Source organism: Caretta caretta, chromosome 2 (genome assembly GCF_965140235.1).
Source record: "Caretta caretta isolate rCarCar2 chromosome 2, rCarCar1.hap1, whole genome shotgun sequence".
Taxonomy (NCBI): domain Eukaryota; kingdom Metazoa; phylum Chordata; order Testudines; family Cheloniidae; genus Caretta; species Caretta caretta.
The window spans coordinates 158,140,458-158,159,078 of NC_134207.1; the positions used below are offsets into that span (position 1 = coordinate 158,140,458).

The 18,621-nt window shown below is 41.7% G+C and overlaps 1 protein-coding gene across 4 annotated transcripts in view; it reads left to right on the plus strand.

Annotated features, from left to right (window-relative positions):
• Positions 1–18,207, plus strand: part of SLC9A3 (solute carrier family 9 member A3) — an 86,236-nt gene extending 68,029 nt beyond the window's left edge. For 2 of the 4 annotated variants that reach the window (XM_048839370.2, XM_075125526.1), the window contains 4 exons: positions 6,068–6,143; positions 8,032–8,139; positions 9,736–9,979; positions 12,873–18,207. In XM_048839370.2, coding sequence (XP_048695327.1) covers positions 6,068–6,143; positions 8,032–8,139; positions 9,736–9,979; positions 12,873–12,876 — 432 coding nt within the window. In that variant the 3' untranslated portion in view covers positions 12,877–18,207. Of the gene's footprint in view, positions 1–6,067; positions 6,144–8,031; positions 8,140–9,735; positions 9,984–12,872 lie in introns of those variants that run through there. The other 2 variants (XM_048839371.2, XM_075125527.1) reach the window with 1 other exon arrangement.
• Positions 18,208–18,621: the final 414 nt, after the last annotated feature.

Below are 18,621 nucleotides of genomic sequence, written 5' to 3' on the forward strand. Positions count from 1 at the left end.
GGAATTCTTGATCAGGTCCTTTCTGCATTAAAACTGCTCCCACACCACGCTCGGATGCATCTGTGGTTACTAGGAACGGTTTGTCAAAGTCTGGGGCCCTTAGTACAGGGTCAGACATGAGTGTCGCTTTAAGCTTGTTAAAGGCCTTCTGACACTTTCCGGTCCACTGAACAGCATTTGGCTGTTTCTTTTTGGTTAGGTCTGTCAGTGGGGCAGCGATTTGGCTGTAGTGCGGTACAAATCGTCTGTAATAACCGGCCAAGCCTAAGAAGGATTGAACCTGTTTCTTTGACTTTGGGACAGGCCACTTTTGGATAGCATCCACTTTGGCCTGTAGGGGGCTGATAGTTCCTTGACCCACCTGGTGTCCAAGGTAAGTCACTCTGTTTAGGCCTATTTGACACTTCTTAGCCTTAACAGTTAGTCCTGCCTCCCTTATGCGCTCAAGGACTTTTTGTAGATGTTCCAGGTGGTCTGCCCAGGAATCCGAAAATATGGCCACATCGTCAAGGTAGGCGACTGCATATTCTCCTAATCCCGCTAGGAGACCATCTACAAGTCTTTGGAAAGTGGCGGGTGCATTTCGCAGCCCGAAAGGGAGTACATTAAATTCATACAGCCCGAGATGTGTGATGAAGGCTGACCTTTCCTTGGCAGATTCGTCTAGCGGTACCTGCCAGTACCCCTTGGTTAAGTCCAAGGTAGAGATGAACTGGGCCCGTCCCAGTTTCTCTAATAGTTCATCTGTGCGTGGCATGGGATAGTTGTCTGGGCGAGTTACAGCATTTATCTTACGGTAGTCCACGCAAAAACGTATTTCCCCATCTGGTTTGGGAACTAGAACCACTGGAGATGCCCATGCACTTTCAGAGGGGCGGATTACCCCCATCTGTAACATATCCTGGATCTCCCGTTCTATAGCAGTTTTAGCTTGAGGAGACACCCGGTAAGGTTGGACCCTAATTGGGTGAGCATTACCTGTGTCAATGGAGTGGTATGCCCGTTCAGTCAGTCCTGGGGTGGCTGAGAACGTTGGCGCGTAGCTAGTGCACAGCTCCTGGATCTGCTGTCGCTGCATACGCCCAAGGGTCATGGAGAGGTTCACCTCTTCCACACCACCAGCACATTTCCCTTCGTAGTAAACACCTTCAGGCCACTCAGCGTCGTCTCCTCCCTGGGCTGTAAACTGACAAACCTTTAATTCTCTGGAATAAAAGGGCTTTAGAGAATTAATATGGTACACCTTAGGCTTTCGGTTGGAGGTGGGGAATGCTATGAGATAATTAACAGCTCCCAGGTGCTCCTGGACCGTGAATGGCCCTTCCCACGATGCTTCCATTTTATGGGCCTGGAGCGCCCTTAAGACCATGACCTGGTCTCCTACTTTGAAGGAACGCTCTCTGGCATGTTTATCATACCAGGCTTTTTGTTCTTTTTGAGCATCCTGTAAGTTTTCTCTAGCAAGGGCTAAAGAGGTTCGGAGGGTGTTTTGTAGGTTGGTTACAAAGTCCAGAATGTTAGTTCCTGGAGAAGGTGTAAATCCCTCCCATTGCTGCTTCACCAACTGCAATGGCCCCTTAACCTCACGGCCATATACAAGTTCAAATGGGGAAAACCCTAAACTGGGATGTGGTACAGCTCTGTAGGCAAAGAGCAACTGCTGCAACACTAGGTCCCAATCATTGGAGTGCTCATTTACGAATTTACGTATCATGGCCCCCAAAGTTCCATTAAACTTCTCCACCATGCCATTTGTTTGATGATGGTAAGGAGTGGCAACCAAGTGATTTACCCCATGAGCTTCCCAAAGGTTTTTCATAGTTCCTGCCAGGAAATTAGTCCCTGCATCGGTGAGGATGTCGGAGGGCCAACCTACCCTGGCAAAAATGTCTGCTAGTGCCTGGCACACACTTTTAGCCCTGGTGTTGCTTAGAGCTACTGCTTCCGGCCATCGGGTGGCAAAATCCATGAAAGTCAGTATGTACTGCTTTCCTCTGGGTGTCTTTTTCGGAAAAGGACCCAGAATATCCACAGCTACTCGCTGAAATGGAACTTCAATGATGGGGAGTGGCTGGAGAGGGGCTTTGACCTGGTCTTGGGGTTTTCCCACTCTTTGGCACACCTCACAAGACTGGACATAGGTAGAAACATCCTTGCCCATTCCCTCCCAGTGGAATGACCCCCCCAAACGGTCTTTGGTCCTGTTCACCCCAGCATGGCCACTAGGGTGATCATGGGCTAAGCTCAAGAGCTTGGCCCGGTATTTAGTTGGAACTACCAACTGTCTCTGAGGATGCCAGTCTTCCTGGTGTCCACCAGAAAGAGTTTCCTTGTATAAAAGTCCTCTTTCTACAACAAACCTGGATCGATTAGAAGAGCTGAGAGGCGGTGGGTTGCTCCGTGCCGCCGTCCAAGCTCTCTGGAGGCTTTCATCTGCTTCCTGTTCGGTCTGGAACTGTTCCCTTGATGCTGGAGACATCAGTTCCTCATGGGATTGTGGACCTAGGCTTGGTCCCTCTGGAAGCGATATAGGGGATGGAGCTGTTTCTGTTGACTGTGAACCGCTCTCCGCTGGTGCACTATGTTGGGATTCAGGCTCCGGCTGAGCCTCTTGGGTCGGGTTATCGGCTGCTGCCAGTTCAGGTTCGGTGGGGCCCTCTGTTGTTGAGGTTGCAAGTACTGGATTCAGTGCCGACACGGGGTCTGGTGTTGGTTGTTCGGCTGGTTCCGGTTCTGGGACTGGTTCCGTCTGGGTCTCTGGGACTGGATCCACTACTGCTGTTGCAGACATTGGCCTGGGGTCCAGGTCCATCACCTCTGACTGGGTCCTGATAGAAGTTTCCGGAACAGAGCTAGGCCTCACGGCTTGTTTAGCCTGGCTGCGGGTGACGATTCCCACCCTCTTGGCCTGCTTCACATGATTGGCCAAGTCTTCCCCCAACAGCATGGGGATGGGATAATCATCATAGACTGCAAAAGTCCACATTCCTGACCAGCCCTTGTACTGGACAGGCAACTTGGCTGTAGGCAAATTGAAAGAGTTGGACTTGAAGGGTTGAATCGTCACTTGGATCTCTGGGTTGATTAAATTGGGGTCCACTAAGGAAGCATGGATAGCTGACACTTGTGCTCCGGTGTCCCTCCACGCGGTGACCTTCTTCCCGCCCACACTCACAGTTTCCCTCCGCTCCAAGGGTATCTGGGAGGTATCTGGGCCTGTGGACCTCTGGTGTGATTCCAGTGCAATGAACTGTAATCTGTTGGGGTTCTTGGGGCAGTTGGCCTTTACATGCCCCAGCTCGTTACATTTAAAACATCGTCCAGCTGACGGGTCACTGGGGCGAGGAGGGTTGCTGGAGAACGGGGTGGTGGGACGATAAGGGGTCTGGAGGGCTCTTTGGGAGGTAGGTGGGGCTTTGGGCGGCCCCCGGTAATAGGGTGTGGTCTGGGGTGGTCCCTTCTGGTCTCCGCTCCAACTGCGACCAGTTTTCTTCTTCTCTGCCACCTCCACCCATCTGGCTCCAATCTCTCCTGCCTCAATTACAGTTTTGGGTTTCCCATCTAGGATGTATCTTTCTATTTCCTCAGGAACACCCTCTAAGAATTGTTCCATTTGCATTAGGAAGGGCAAATTTACTGGAGATTCAACACTTGCTCCTGATATCCAGGCATCCCAATGTTTCACAATGTGGTAGGCATGTCGGGTAAATGACATGTCTGGTTTCCACCTTAGGGCTCTGAACCTCCGATGAGACTGCTCGGGTGTTATCCCCATTCTGACTCTCGCCTTGGATTTAAACAGTTCATACTTGTTCATGTGTTCTTTAGGCATTTCAGCTGCCACCTCAGCTAAGGGTCCACTGAGCTGCGGCCTCAGCTCTACCATGTATTGGTCAGCAGAGATGTTGTACCCAAGGCAGGCCCTTTCGAAGTTTTCTAAGAAGGCCTCAGTATCATCACCTGCCTTGTAGGTGGGGAACTTTCTGGGATGGGAAGTGGTACCTGGAGAAGGATTGCTAGGGTTTGTTGGTATATTCTGCTGGACCTTTATCCTCTCCATCTCCTCCACATGCTTCCTCTCTTTTTCCCTCTCCTCCTCCACATGCTTCCTTGCCTCCATTTCTTGTTCCTTCTTCAGCTGCATGAGTTCTATCTGTCTTTCATGTTCCCTTTGTCTTTCCTCAGCCTGAAATTTGGCTAATTCGAGCTGTAGTCGAGCCGCGCATTTTGCCATTCTAACCTCTCTGTTTTTACTAACTTTACACCCGAGGTTTAGAAATAAACAAACAAAACTTGGCTGTAAAATTTTGCTGTGCTGGAATAGAATACCTATTCTCTGATAGTGATTGTCAGCCTACAGAAAAAGACAATTCCCTTGTCTCTGCTCTGGGCCCAAATTAAAGCAAAAAACCTCCAACTGCTTGGAAACCTGCTTACCCAGCCCAAAGAAAAAGCAAATGGGTAGAACACACACCCCCTATTTACTTTTAGGAAGAAAAGAAAAAAAAAAAACCCTGGATTGGAAGACTGTGAATTTCCCTGCAGGAGTTAAGTACCCTGCCTCCAGGCAAAGAAAACCTGCAATTCACAAGATAATCCCCTTTTGTCTCTGCTTGGCCACAAAGCAGAGAGAAACCAAGCTGCTTTCAGTTTTAAAGCTGCTTTCTGGACTTTCTTTCCAAAGAAAAAAAAATTTCCTTTTTAAAATCTGTATTTCTAGTTCAAAAAATCTCAACTGGATCTCAAATGATTTCAGGTTAATCCCACCACTGCGCCACCATGTCAAGGTTCCTCCCCCACTCTGAGCTCTAGGGTACAGATGTGGGGACCTGCATGAAAAAACCCCCTAAGCTTATCTTTACCAGCTTAGGTCAAAACTTCCCCAAGGTACAAAATATTACACCCGTTATCCTTGGAATGGCCGCTACCACCACCAAACTAATACTGGTTACTGGGGAAGAGCTGTTTGGACACGTCTTTCCCCCCAAAATACTTCCCCAAAACCTTGCACCCCACTTCCTGGACAAGGTTTGGTAAAAAGCCTCACCAATTTGCCTAGGTGACTACAGACCCAGACCCTTGGATCTTAAGAACAATGAACAATCCTCCCAACACTTGCACCCCCCCCTCTCCTGGGAAATGTTGGATAAAAAGCCTCACCAATTTGCATAGGTGACCACAGACCCAAACCCTTGGATCTGAGAACAATGAAAAAGCATTCAGTTTTTTAAAAGAAGACTTTTAATAAAAAATAGCAGTAAATAGAAATAAAGAAATCCCCCCTGTAAAATCAGGATGGTAGATATCTTACAGGGTAATTAGATTCAAAACATAGAGAACCCCTCTAGGCAAAACCTTAAGTTACAAAAAAAGTACACAGACAGAAATAGTTATTCTATTCAGCACAATTCTTTTCTCAGCCATTTAAAGAAATCATAATCTAACACATACCTAGCTAGATTACTTACTAAAAGTTCTAAGACTCCATTCCTGTTCTGTCTCTGGCAAGAGCAGCATACAGACAGACACAGACCCTTTGTCCCTCTCCCTCCTCCCAGCTTTTGAAAGTATCTTGTCTCCTCATTGGTCATGTGCCAGCGAGGTTACCTTTAGCTTCTTAACCCTTTACAGGTGAGAGGAGCTTTCCCCTGGCCAGGAGGGATTTCAAAGGGGTTTACCCTTCCCTTTATATTTATGACAGCTCGGGTCTCCATGGAAGTTGCTGGAACTCAAGGGAGCTGATGGTTTGAGGCAATGAAACTCCAGCTTCTCCTGCATGGAGGAAGGAGGGACAAATCCAACCTGACTAATTGCAAAAGGATTAGGAAACGCTGCCACGTACCACTAATAGAGTTGTGTGTCTGCACTAACGTCAATGGGAGTTCTATGCAAAAACAAAATAAAGGCTTAAAATATCTAGGCATGGTCACCACTGCGTTATTCCAGTATTATGTTGGTGAACTCCATTTCATTGGCAGAAAGCTGGGAAATCAGGCTCTCTGTATCTGCAATATGTCCTGCATGGCGATCGCTGTCTGAGGTAACTTGAAATGTTTTACTTTTTCAGAGAACTAGTAATGCCATACCAAATGGAAAAATACCTTCCGAAAATCCAGTGCAAGATTTTACTTTGAAGGAAAAAGGTAATTGCACTGTCAAACAGTAGTTAACCAGATTTTTTTTAATCAGCTTGTATTTTGTTGGAAGAAGAGAGTTCTTGTGAAATTTCATGTCAGGAAAAAAAACTAAGTTGACATTAACAAATGTACTACTACCCATGTCACATTTCCCCCTCTCCGTGCCTAAAACAGATGCGTTTGGAAGGAAGTAATCAACATTTAAAAAATAAATATATTTTCATAGACAACTTGGTGACAAGCTGAAATTTAACCTACTTTATAACTAACTAACATTAACAAAACCAATGTTTAAAATCTTGAAATCCTAAAAATAATTGGAGGCCATCATAAAGAAGGCCACAACATAGATAAAATGTCAGCTACTGACTCATGACATGCTACAGCTAACTATGGCAATGGCTTTCTTTGTGATCCCACGGGTACGTACATGCGCCCATCATGACTTGCCCAGGCATCTTGTAAATATCAGTACTTTCTCTGAAAGCAGAGCAAGCAGGCTGGAACAGGAAGCCAGCATAACATGTACATGAATGGAAAGACAGTATAGCCAAATATTGTGCTGACCCTAAATGCAACCCCAGTGACTAGAGCACAGAATTTGGCCTTGCAAATCTAACTTTGGGCTTACTAGCGTTGGGAGTGTCCCTAACAAAAAAAGGAAAGAAAAAAACTTGCACTTTCAATTTTGCAATTAAAGAAAAAGATCCTTTGATCTGAGTTTTAGCTGTCTCTTTGCAGGTGCTGTTGCACTTGCTGGAGTCCATCACAGTAAGTTGCATCTGATGCCACCTGCCATAATGGCAAGTTATTATAAGGCATTGAGTTAAATTCTTTCCTCAGTTACCCATGCAACCCTGCTGATTTTAAAGAGGGCTGTGAAGTAGTGAGGGAGGGGTGTCAGAATTTTCCTCCTAGCTTTCAAAAAGGAATCGTGTGGGTGTGGGAGGTAGAAACTACGGTCTGCAGAAACTCTGAGCTCAGGTATTTGCTCTGTATCAGTTTATTAGCATTTATTTTTATTGCCAGCAGCAATATATTGGCTGAATAATATTTATACTTTTATAGCTCCTTTGATCTTAAAGTGTTTCCCAAACATTAACTAATTAGGCCTTCCATCACTCCTGTGTTAAGGGATTTTCCATAGAGGGGTTGATAAGGGATTTAATGTAGGGGGATCATTTCACCTGCCACTGATATGGAGCTGCCTCTGGGGGAAAACACAGCAGGTGTTTAACCACATACAGCAGCACTACATAGTGGTTTGGGTTGAGAGGTGGGAAAGAACATCATAGCCACTGCAGGGGGGAGTGTAGATTGGCAGGAATTAATTAACCAAGTTTGAAATGATCCAGGACACTGGTATTAACCCCTTTATGAAAATGCAGTGGGATCTTCAATTACCACAAGTTGTCAGGACCTCCATTTTGTATCCCATTTGAAAGAGAGCACCTCGAGCAGCACAGAGACCCCTGACGCTATGCTCCAGCTTCCTTTCAGCACTGGGGTAAGCAGGAAAAGGGCCACTTTCTGAATCAGCACTTGCTGCAGTTTGTAAGCTTTTCCTGCAGCTCTCCTATCCAAGTACTCATCTAGCCCAATCCCCTTTAGTTTGGAAAAGCAAACATAATTACAGCACAAGATACTGATACAGGAGTGAACCAGGAATCAAATATTAGTGACCTGATAAACTGGAAATTAGATGTGTACAGAATTTAGTTCTAAAGGTACAATGATTGCTTTCAAAACGTACGTTTACCCAGATTTACATTGAAGATTTACTATACAAATCTTTAATACTCACACTAGCATCAAGAAGCTACCAAATAACACTTTGGGTCAAATCTTTTAGGAATCTCTAGTGCACACTGATTTTTTTTATATTTTCTTCCAGATGTGGAATTTTCTGATCCAGAAGAAAATTATGAATCTCTGCATACGGGCAAAGGAGTTGACTTTTTAGCTAATGTCACTAAGCAGAATTGCACAGATGCTACCTCTGGTAAGAAAATAGATTATAAATGCAGAATTTTTCTTCAATTACAAAGCAGTTTATTGGATTTTTTGTTAATAGCTTTCTACTGATGATATTGACAAAGGTTGTGGTCATGACTGCATAACCTGGCTGTGAAATGACTGATCACTTCTAGAGACAGGAAAAAATTATTCTAGAGTTGTCCTGATTTTCCAAGTCAGCCAGTATTCAGCCATTTTGAATTGATTTCTGCTTTGTCAGGAATATATACGTCAACTTGACTCAAATATGTTTTCTTCGTTTCCTCTTGATGAGGAATGTCTCTCCCCAAAATTACTGTGTCCTGGGGCCCAGAACTGGCAATAGTTAGTCCAGTATAAATTTAAATTCTAATATTATTCTAGTGACCCTGCAGAGCTAGAAGCAGGGTCTTTCCATCACTGGAGATTGCCAGCTTTCCAGTGGGACACGCAGCTCTTGCTTCCAGCCTTGGAAAGTTCAAAGACATCAGATTTTAAAACAGTGACATGTTCATGTCTAGAAGAAGCTATTTTAGATAATGTTTACGGTTTTAAAATGTGTTAATTTTCCCTCTCTCTAATCCCGGTCCAATAGGACTCACAACATAGTAGTTTGTTTTCTGTGGCACGTGCAGGCTATGTGAAGGTGCAGTGTAGTATAATACTTCTATTGGATTCATTTGAATATAACCAAACTCATTCTGATAGAACTGTTCTAATACACCGCAACCCGAGGGATACTGTGTTTAGGGTGCATATAAAGTAGCTATTAATGCTCCAGAAAAGAATGAGGTTTCAAACAGGACCTAGACTGTGATTTTTAAAATGTTATTTTACGGTTCACCACGTGCAGATTTGATATTTGTTTTAAAAGGGCTTTGTTACCTGTTTCCACACATACAAAAATGGTACTTTTGACTGTTTTGGCCTGTTTCTCCTCTTGCACACATTTTACACTACTGTAAATCCACTGACTTCAGTGGAATTATTGATTGTCAGAGGAGAATCAGACCCCCATCCTGTTATATACTCTTACTATGTGGGTTTACACTATAAGTTCTAGGAGACTGGGGAGCCAAATTTACCAGTATCCTCTGACTGCGTTGTGCTGCTGTAGTGATGCCAAAAAGCCATAAACCTGTCTTAATGGGCTAGTTAATCCAGGCGTGAATCTCCTTTGCATTACTGGGGTGATGCAAGACAGCTGGTCAGTCTAGCCCTAGGTATCAATCTTTCAAATATGTTTCATTTTTAAATTGGTACATTTTAAAACAAACTAGAACTGAGCATATTTGGTATGACTGATTTAAATCCAATCAATTTGTTTGGATAAACTGTGCATTTAGGTTTTTCTGTCGGCAGAGCCTTCAGCCATAACTGCCAATGATAGGTCTTTTGTCGGTTTGTTTGATTTGTTTTTTAATCAACTGAGACTTTTAAAATAGCAAAATGACCAGCAGTAACCAGGCATGTGATCAGAAAGTTGAAAAACTATATTTGTTTATGTTTTATTACATTATGGCCATATTCCTGGGCTAAAGATCCTATTTGCTGCCAGTTATGTTATTTTCCAACTGAATTTATCACTCATAAACTTTTGTAGGAATTGATAATCCAGTATTTTCAGCTGATGATGATCAAAGTATCTACATGAAGTTCCCTCCATGGTTATCTGATGAAGATTCTGTAGTACCATCACAAAGGGCCCGAGTACAGTTACCGTATTCTCCAAACAACTTCAGACGACTCACCCCGTTTCGCCTCAGCAATAAATCTGTAGATTCCTTTTTGCTAGCAGATGGCCCAGAGGAGCGACCCAGAGCTTTCCTCCCAGAAACAACGCATATGTAATATTTTAAAATTGACCTTCATTTTTATTTTTAATCAGTCTCTCTGTCGGTTCTGGCCTCCTGACAGCTTTCCTTGTCTTTTTTTGTCTTTTTCAAGTATCTTTCTCTTCCTTGATTTTTCTGCATCTGAACATCTGCTATTCGGCTCCAGTTTGAAACTCGTACTTTTAAAGAAAGTTGGTTATCTTTATATGTTTAGGGCCAGATCCCTTGCTGGTGTAAATCATCACAGCTGTTTGGTCTACACCAGACCTTTGTCTGGGTTTCAACATTTCTTGTGCTATTTTAAAACCAAAAACATTTCACGCACTTGTAGGTTATGTACTATTTGTTTTTCCTGGTTTTATTCTGTTGTATGGCTTAATCAAACTATTTATATTGTGGGACCAATTCTGCCCATTGCTACAGGGATGAAACTCCCGCTGAAGTCACATCACATGAGACTGAATTCAGATTTAACCTAATATCTCCTAAAGTGATAAACTCTTGTCTTCAGTAACTTCAAGTGGGCCTCATCTTTGTTATGTGTTTGTACAGTGTCTAGCCTAATGAAGATGGAGCATTTAGCCACAACTAATAAATAATACTAATAGCCACAGCAATACATTACTTAAGATAAAGTTTAAAAATCAGGTACAGCTTGCTATAAACATTGCATTTACTTTGTATAGGTGGAGATGACTACATAAGGGGCAACACCTTGGGGAAGTTAGAACCCCCCCCATTTTTATTAGAGCACTGACATTCATTTCACCATAAGAATGGCCATACTGGGTCGTATCAATGGTCCACCTAGCCCAATATCCTCTCTTAGGACGGAGGTCAATGCCAAGTGTTTCAGAGGGAATGAACAGAACAGGCAATTATTGACTGAGCCATCCCCTGTTGTCCACTCCCAGCTTCTGGCAGTCAGAGGCTAGGGACACTCAGAGCATGGGGTTGCATCCCTGACCATCTTGGCTAATAGCCAGTGATGGACCAATTCTCCGTGAACTAACTTACTTGTTTTTTGAATCCAGTTATAGTTTTGGCTTTCACAACATCCCCTGGCAGTGAGTTCCACAGGTTGACTGTGCATTGTGTGAAGAATACATCCTTAGGGTTTTGAGTTGAGTTTTAAGTTGTGTATTTATAGAAAGCTTTACCTTATTTTTAAACTTTAAGTAATATTTTAATGTAGTTGCTCAAGACAGTAAGTTGTCACCTCTACAGGTTATCAGTTCAAATCTGAATTCAGCCACATGTGAAATGAATATTTTAGTTTCACTTTAATCCCCCAACACAAAATCAGCCCACAGTTTGAGACATTTCTATAACCAGCACAGTCATTGCTGTAAATGGGATGGCTTAGGTCACGATTCAGTCATTATAACACAAAACCTAGGCAATGCAGAGATTTAGCAACAAAACACAATAAACACGGGCATGGTCTATGGTGGAATAATTAAACACAAAGACAAGGCCTAGTGTCATCTCTGAACCAGCAACTGAATTATTTAGATAACTTGAGGGTGCTTCCAGCTGAGAAGGGGAGAACCATATTCGAATAAATGAGCCGGAAACACCCTCCTATTAATATTGTCCTAAAAAATGTATGTACGTATTTAGAGCCTGACTGGCATGTGCATTTACTCTAGCTTCATGCCTTTGGAAGAGATCGTTAGCCACCTGAGTTCAAAGGAAACACAGAACGCAAACTTTCCTCGGCTCTGAGCAGTGCAGAAACCTGACTGCAATGGAGTTTCGTCGTCATCTGAAATGGAGTAAAAAGAGAAAGTTACATTTCCCTTTTATCATGGCTCATATCTGATGAGCAGCAGTGATGCCTTTAGCTCGGTCCAGGTAGTGAAGTATGATGTGTCATCTTCACCAGTGGAGTGGAGTTCAGCTGTCTTTTGGTCTTACGTTTTGTTTAGCCAATTTGCAATTATAAGTCTTCTTATTATTTAAAAAAATAGCCATTTGGAGTTACTGCTAGATAAATGAAATAGTATTGGAACTACTGTGTGGATTAAACATATAAAAAACGCTATCCCAGACTTTAAACGTATCTCTGACACTCACATCACTTGTTCACATGGAAACTATCTGACACTTTCTTTTTCACTGGAAATATTTACATATATTGCACAATATTGACTTCTGTCTCTTATGACCTGCTAAACTTCTATTAACCTTTGTCCTTTATTCCATTCTATTGCCTTGATTGTTACTGAGTTTATAATTTAGAATAATACAATGGTATGTAATGGCTTCTTGTGCAGATAAATTTGTGGGGTATATTTACAGTCACTGCACTTTGACTGTGGTTTCCCTCAAGGTTGCAACTGGGAGTGAGTTTGCTGGATAAAAGTAACTTGTCACATGGGTTAAAACAAGTTTAAAAAAGAGTAAGGTCCAAGCAGCCTCAGCTTTATTGAAAAGACCTTACAATGATCCCTTTAAATGCATCTTATATGGTAAAACATTCCAGTGTAAAAATAGCATTGGAACCCAAATTATTTAGAATTCCGTAGCTGATCCTTACAATTCAATACTCAAGGCAACATTGCTTATAAAAAGAAATACATTTAAATGGCCACATGATGGCACTGTCCCCTAAGAATCTGGAACAGGCTGATGATGCACTTTACAAACACTGGGCTAAATTCTTTCTTGACTTCCACCCTGGGCAATTCCATTAGCTTCACTAAGGTTGTACAAGGTGGGAGTTGGGGGCAGAGTTTAACCCCCTGGCTCTGAGAACAGATTTAAGTTCCTAAAGAGACAATACCTTCAGCAAAATAGCAACAGCAAAGGGATGGATCTGAAATCAATATTTCAAATGAAAATCAAGCTTGTACAAGAAGTCAATATTTACATACTTCTGTGTTTAATTTTACCAATGTAGGTGACACGAGCCACAGTGCTGCAGTGACAGGATACTCTTTCTCAGATGAGAAACTGCTGCCTTGGAAACCTGACCAAGCAAAACAAAATGCCTCTGTTTCAGAGAAACCCCTCCACTTCATTCCATCTTGCCTTCAAAGGCCCTGGGCACAAAGCTGTTCTTCACTGGAAAACCGAGGAAATACAACTCTTTCTACTATCTCAGAGCACATGACTTCTTATGACCCAAACCTAACAGAAGTCTATTGGAAAGCAGTCTCAGATACGAATAACAAACCACCTGTCAATTCAGGATATTGTTCTGAAACTAGTTATGAGCCAGTGAATTCACAACAAGACAATTCTGTAGCTATGCAAGAGAGGCTAGAGGAATCTAACCCTAAGGAAAACCAAGAGAAGAAAACTTTGCTTAACGCACAAGCCCACTACAGATCTGCCGCAGCCAGGCGTGTACAAAGCCGACGCTCTTTTCATAGACCAAAACCTTTGCAACATCCCAAACTTCAAAAGTTAGCATCTCTTCCATCATCTTGTCACATCCCTCCACATTCTCTGGAACAAGAAGAAACACAGCTTTGAGCCTGGACTTACCTAACAGAAGACAAGTGTAGCGAAAATGGACAAAGTCTCTGGAAAAAGAGAGAGAGAGTGAGAGAAACTCAAAGCATTGAGACTTTTTCTAGTACCATTTAAAGAAAGAAAGAGAAAGAAACACTGGGGTCTACTTTTCTGCTGGACATACACTAGTAATTCCTCATTCACATTAAAGGGACTTATGTGGTTGAATCAAGTTGATAACGATGCTTCCATTTTTCATCTAAACTGTTACAAAGATAAATTCTGAGGGCTATAATGAGAATCTTTTCAAAAGGGAAACCGATGTTGGTTTTCAAATTAAAAATAGTTTTAATTATGCCATATATTTCCATAAAACATCATTAAGGCAATACATTGCATCTGTAACATTAATAATGCAGATCAATATTCATGCTGTGTGAAATTGCTATATATGAGGCCAATGGTTAAATCTCTTGCTTGCTAAATCTATTCCGGTTGAAATAGATTAGTGCCTCTTTATTAAATGTGAAAGCTGAAGAAGAAATATTATCCTACTGTTGAATTTTTGTATCATTGTGAAAAGCTAATTTAATTGTAGATTTTTTGATTCTCTATTGTAAATTCTTGGGGTGAAATCTTGGCCCCACTGAAGCGAATGGGAATTTTGCTGTGGATTTCAATGCGGCCAGGATTTCACCCTTGTTATCTGTTTTAAGTGGTGCTGGGAATTAAAGAATGTACAGAGATAGAATAGAATTATAATTTACATGGTCCTAAACATCTCATTTATATTCTTAATTAAGCTGCTCTTGTTCAAATAGCCTCAGTCCCACAAAAGTGAAGACATAGGTGATTTATCTGGCGACTTAGGTGTCTTCCAAATTATCTGTTAAGTCTTCCTATTTATACATAACCCTCTCTGGATATTTTTTGGGAACAGTGATTTTCCCCTATACTGTCATCTTCTGTGTCCTTTGACACATTGCATAGGTGCCATGATGACTCAGGATGTTGCTATTTTGTAAGTACTGTATACCGACATTTTGGCTATACTGTATATATATATTTGTAGATATTCGGAATTAGAGTTTTTATTTTCCATTTTTTTGCTAAATGACGATCATTGAGATTCTACCAGATCTCCTCTCCTTACAAGCCTGATCCAACCCTCAGTGAAGCCAGGGAAAGTTGTATTAGTCCCTGTATGAAAATAAAGTACAAGTGAAAGGCTCTAAGGACTTTATATTTCTATGCAAGACTTGAACTAACCGTGCATGTCAGATGGCTCCAGGCTTAGTTTAGCAGCTTCATATACAATTTCTTCCTCTGTGGTGACATTATATTCAGTATAGCCCCAATCCCAAGACTGTGAGGCAGATCCTCAGGCGGTGTAAATAGTCATAGTCCCCATAGGTGCTTTTAAAAATCCTATTAGGCACCTATCTGCACCTTTAGGCCCCTACATTCTTTTAAAAATCTGGCCCTACATGCCTAATTAGCTCATAAAAAGGGGACTTACTCGCCTAAATCACTTAGGCACTTTTAAAAGTTTTAACCCTATAGCTAGAACTCAGATGTTACTTCAGATTCTATGGCCCAGATTTTCAAAAGTGGCTTCTAATTCTGGCTGCCTCCATGCTTGGGTGTCCAACTTTAGACACACTGGACACCCAAAAAATAAAACAAGTGGCAGCTTGCGGAAATGCTGGCCCTATACCTTTTTTCTGTCTGTGGCCTCTTAGCTGCTAGTGGTGATGCTCAGATACCATGAGAATGGACATTATGTAGAAAACTAGGTAGATAAATAACCTACTCCATAGGGACTGGATTCAAATTACCAGCTCATTGTACACAAACCATCTAGTAGTTCTGTTTTCTTTCAGTCCTCCTGTAGCCCAACATTGACCACCTAGCCAGCCATTCTTACTCTGAATGGGGAATATCATGTTGCTTGGAATAAAGTCCTTAGAAACCATAGCAGGTCTAGCACCTAGATGTATGATTTGATGTCAGTGTAATTTTTTGTGAACTGAGTAAATTATGATGTATTTTTATTATTGTTTTGGTGCAGGGAAAATATTTTGTAACCATCGTTCTGGGTATTATTAATAGGCGTGATTACTGGAATTTTACTCATCCCTGTGATGAGGCATGTGGATCCTTTTTGAACGCCACACTTAGACTGACCCATTATACAGCAGGAGAAACACTTTGGGCCACATTCTCCAATGCCTTGCACCTAGAAGAATCAATTACACCCACAAAATCTTATCCCCAGTTAACCAAGTGGCGAATTTTGATTTCATAGCATTTTATACCTATTGTGCCCAGGTGTAAGTGACTATACAAGATGCTAGGCAATGGAGAATCCGTTCTTTATTCTGAATGTTTTTGAGCCACATTCACCAATAGGCTCTGGCTGCTTAGCACTGCTCTGCTGATGCAAGAGCAACCTAACTGGCCAACTCAGCCAGCATGGTGGCTGTTTGCATCGCTGGAATGGCACAAAGCAGCCAAGGCATTCTGGTGAATCTGGCTCAATATTTTTAGGGTTTTTTTCATAGTCCCAGAAAGGCAGCAATTGTTCTGTCGTATCCCAGCATAATGCCTAAGAATGAACAACAGAATAAGTCAGATTCCATTTCCAGATGCTGGTTTTCTATGAAAAACATTCTTTTCCTATTACTTTTGTGCAAATTTCCTTGCTATGTTGTAGCAGTAAGGAATGGAGCATCACACACTGACACTGTAAGGAGGCCTGGACTCTAAGCTACATTTTCAAAAGTGCTCACAAACTATCTGTACACATGCAAACGTCCGTGTATACCTGCAAACCCTGATTTGCCTGTTTGTGCTTATGCAAGGGTGGGGACTCTTGAATATGTAGTCTTATAAATTCATGGTGTCACATCCTGTTCTAGCAAATTGATATAGCACACAGGATGGGTAAACAAAACCATCTATACAAATACAACAGGAACTGGAAAAAATAGGAGTTTGTAAGCTTTGGTGTGTGTTGCAGGCTGTAGCCCCAATATCAGGGGTTCTCAACCTGAGGGTCAGGACCCCTCAGGGGGTCGTGAGGTTATTACATGGGGGGTCGTGAGCTGTCAGCCTCCACCCCAAGCCCTGCTTTGCCTCCAGCATTTATAATGGTGTTAAATATATTAAAAGGTGTTTTTAATTTATCTGGGGGGTCGCACTCAGAGGCTTGCTATGTGAAAGGGGTCACCAGTACAAAAGTTTGAGAACCACTGCCCAGTATAGTTTGCTGAGATATTAAAAAACAAACAAACAAATGTTAACAGAATTTTACCAACAGAAATCACAGAAAGACATTTATACAAAAAGCATCTAATTCTCCTTGTGTGTACTAATGAAGGTTTGCCAGCGTAGCTGTAGCTGTACAGGCAAACCCTCTTAGTGTAAGATACAGCTTATATCAGTTCCCTGAACAAAATAAGCTACAAAAACAGGGCCTTTTTTGCAGGTGTAACTGTCTGTACACAGATCTTTTTCACATGTGTAATGGACATTGCTGTGCAGAAAAAACTTCAAGTGTAGACAAGGCCCTACTCTACTGTAACTTCATTGACTTTCATGGATTTACTCCTGATTTACACCAATATTGATGACAGGAGAAATAGGCCCAAAGAGTGTATGGTCTGCCTCATTTCAGCTCCATAACCTTTCTTGTGCACTTTTGAGTTGCAAAATATATCCATTTGGTGCAGATATTGAACAAGATCCTCAGCAGCTATCAATTGGTGTAGTGTCATTAACTTCAATGCAGCTACCCAAAGGTATACCAGCTGCAGATGTGGCTCTATTCATTACGAGTGGTATTTTCCTAGCTCTTTTCACTTTAATTTCATAATGTAACCTTCATGATTTAAGCAAATAGTTAAACCATAAAGTATAAATAATAGGTCTGATTCCTTGCACCTTGTCTAGTCAGTTTCATCTGAGAAAAATGAGTGTGAAATGCTACCAAGTCAGGATGGATTTTGTATGGTAATAGTGACTTCCCAAAGTGCAAAGCAGTGAAGAATCAGGCTGTAAGGACCAGCTTTTCAGCTGGTAAATCCGCATAGCTCTGTTGAGGCTAGTGGAGCTGCTGCTGGTCTACACCAGCTGATAATCCGGCCCTTCTGAATGTGTTCTCTCGTAGAAAGAAATATACTTTGTAGTCTGTGAGGAATTCCACGGACACTATTTATTGACTGTGTATCTATGGCCTACTCTTTTGTACAAAGATCAAATCCATAAATATTTGAGATCTTTTCTACAAATTTCGCTCCAGAGAGGATTTTTTATGTTTATTATGCTGCACTATTAACCTACTAATGTTAAAAAAAAAAAAAAAAATAGGAAGAGTGTAGTCTGCATTAGGAGGTAGTTGGCCTCTCTGAGCGGTGAAGATACTTGTATGAAATGCTATTTTACAAATGTATGTGATCTAATCATTTTATGTAATACAAGTTGGAAAATGATGTGCCTTAAAATGTCATTCTCTGGACAGCTTCTGTTTGGAGATTTCGTGTGCACTTTCCAAACCGTGTTAGTTTCCTTCTTATATTTTTAAACAGTAAATTTGCTCAACTAAAATGCCTTTATAAAAATGTTTTAAAAGCACATTACGATGAGAACTTCGGCAATAAACTGTATGACTTTGGTTTAATCATGCTACAGTTGAAAAACTGGTTTATGTAGCAAGTCCATCTCTGATAAATCTTTACAAGAACACTCCAGCATTAAAAATAATTCACTGAAACACAGCTTCATTGTTCTGGCTATTTTAAAGCTTATACTTTGCATGCACTACTGGTGAGAAGAATGTGGCTACTGTTATGTAGGCAGGTATAATGTATCTGATTCTGCTTGAACCTCTTGATCAAATGCATGAGAATTAACTGAGTCACAGATCTAAAAATTGTCTATTCAGTTTGAGAAAGGCTGGGCATGTGAAAGCCACTTAAACTTGGGGACACTGTCTGCACTTTCCTAAAGGCTGTGCTGAGACTCTTTCTACACCTACTAGCCTCCTCTATGGTTTCTTTAAAATTAAAGTATGATAAAGTGATCATTAATTTCTATCCCCAATCCGAAATATTTTACAACTGTGAAATGGGGAAAACTGACTAGGCAATAGTACTGTAGAAAAGGACTTGGAGTCATAGTGGATAAGAAAG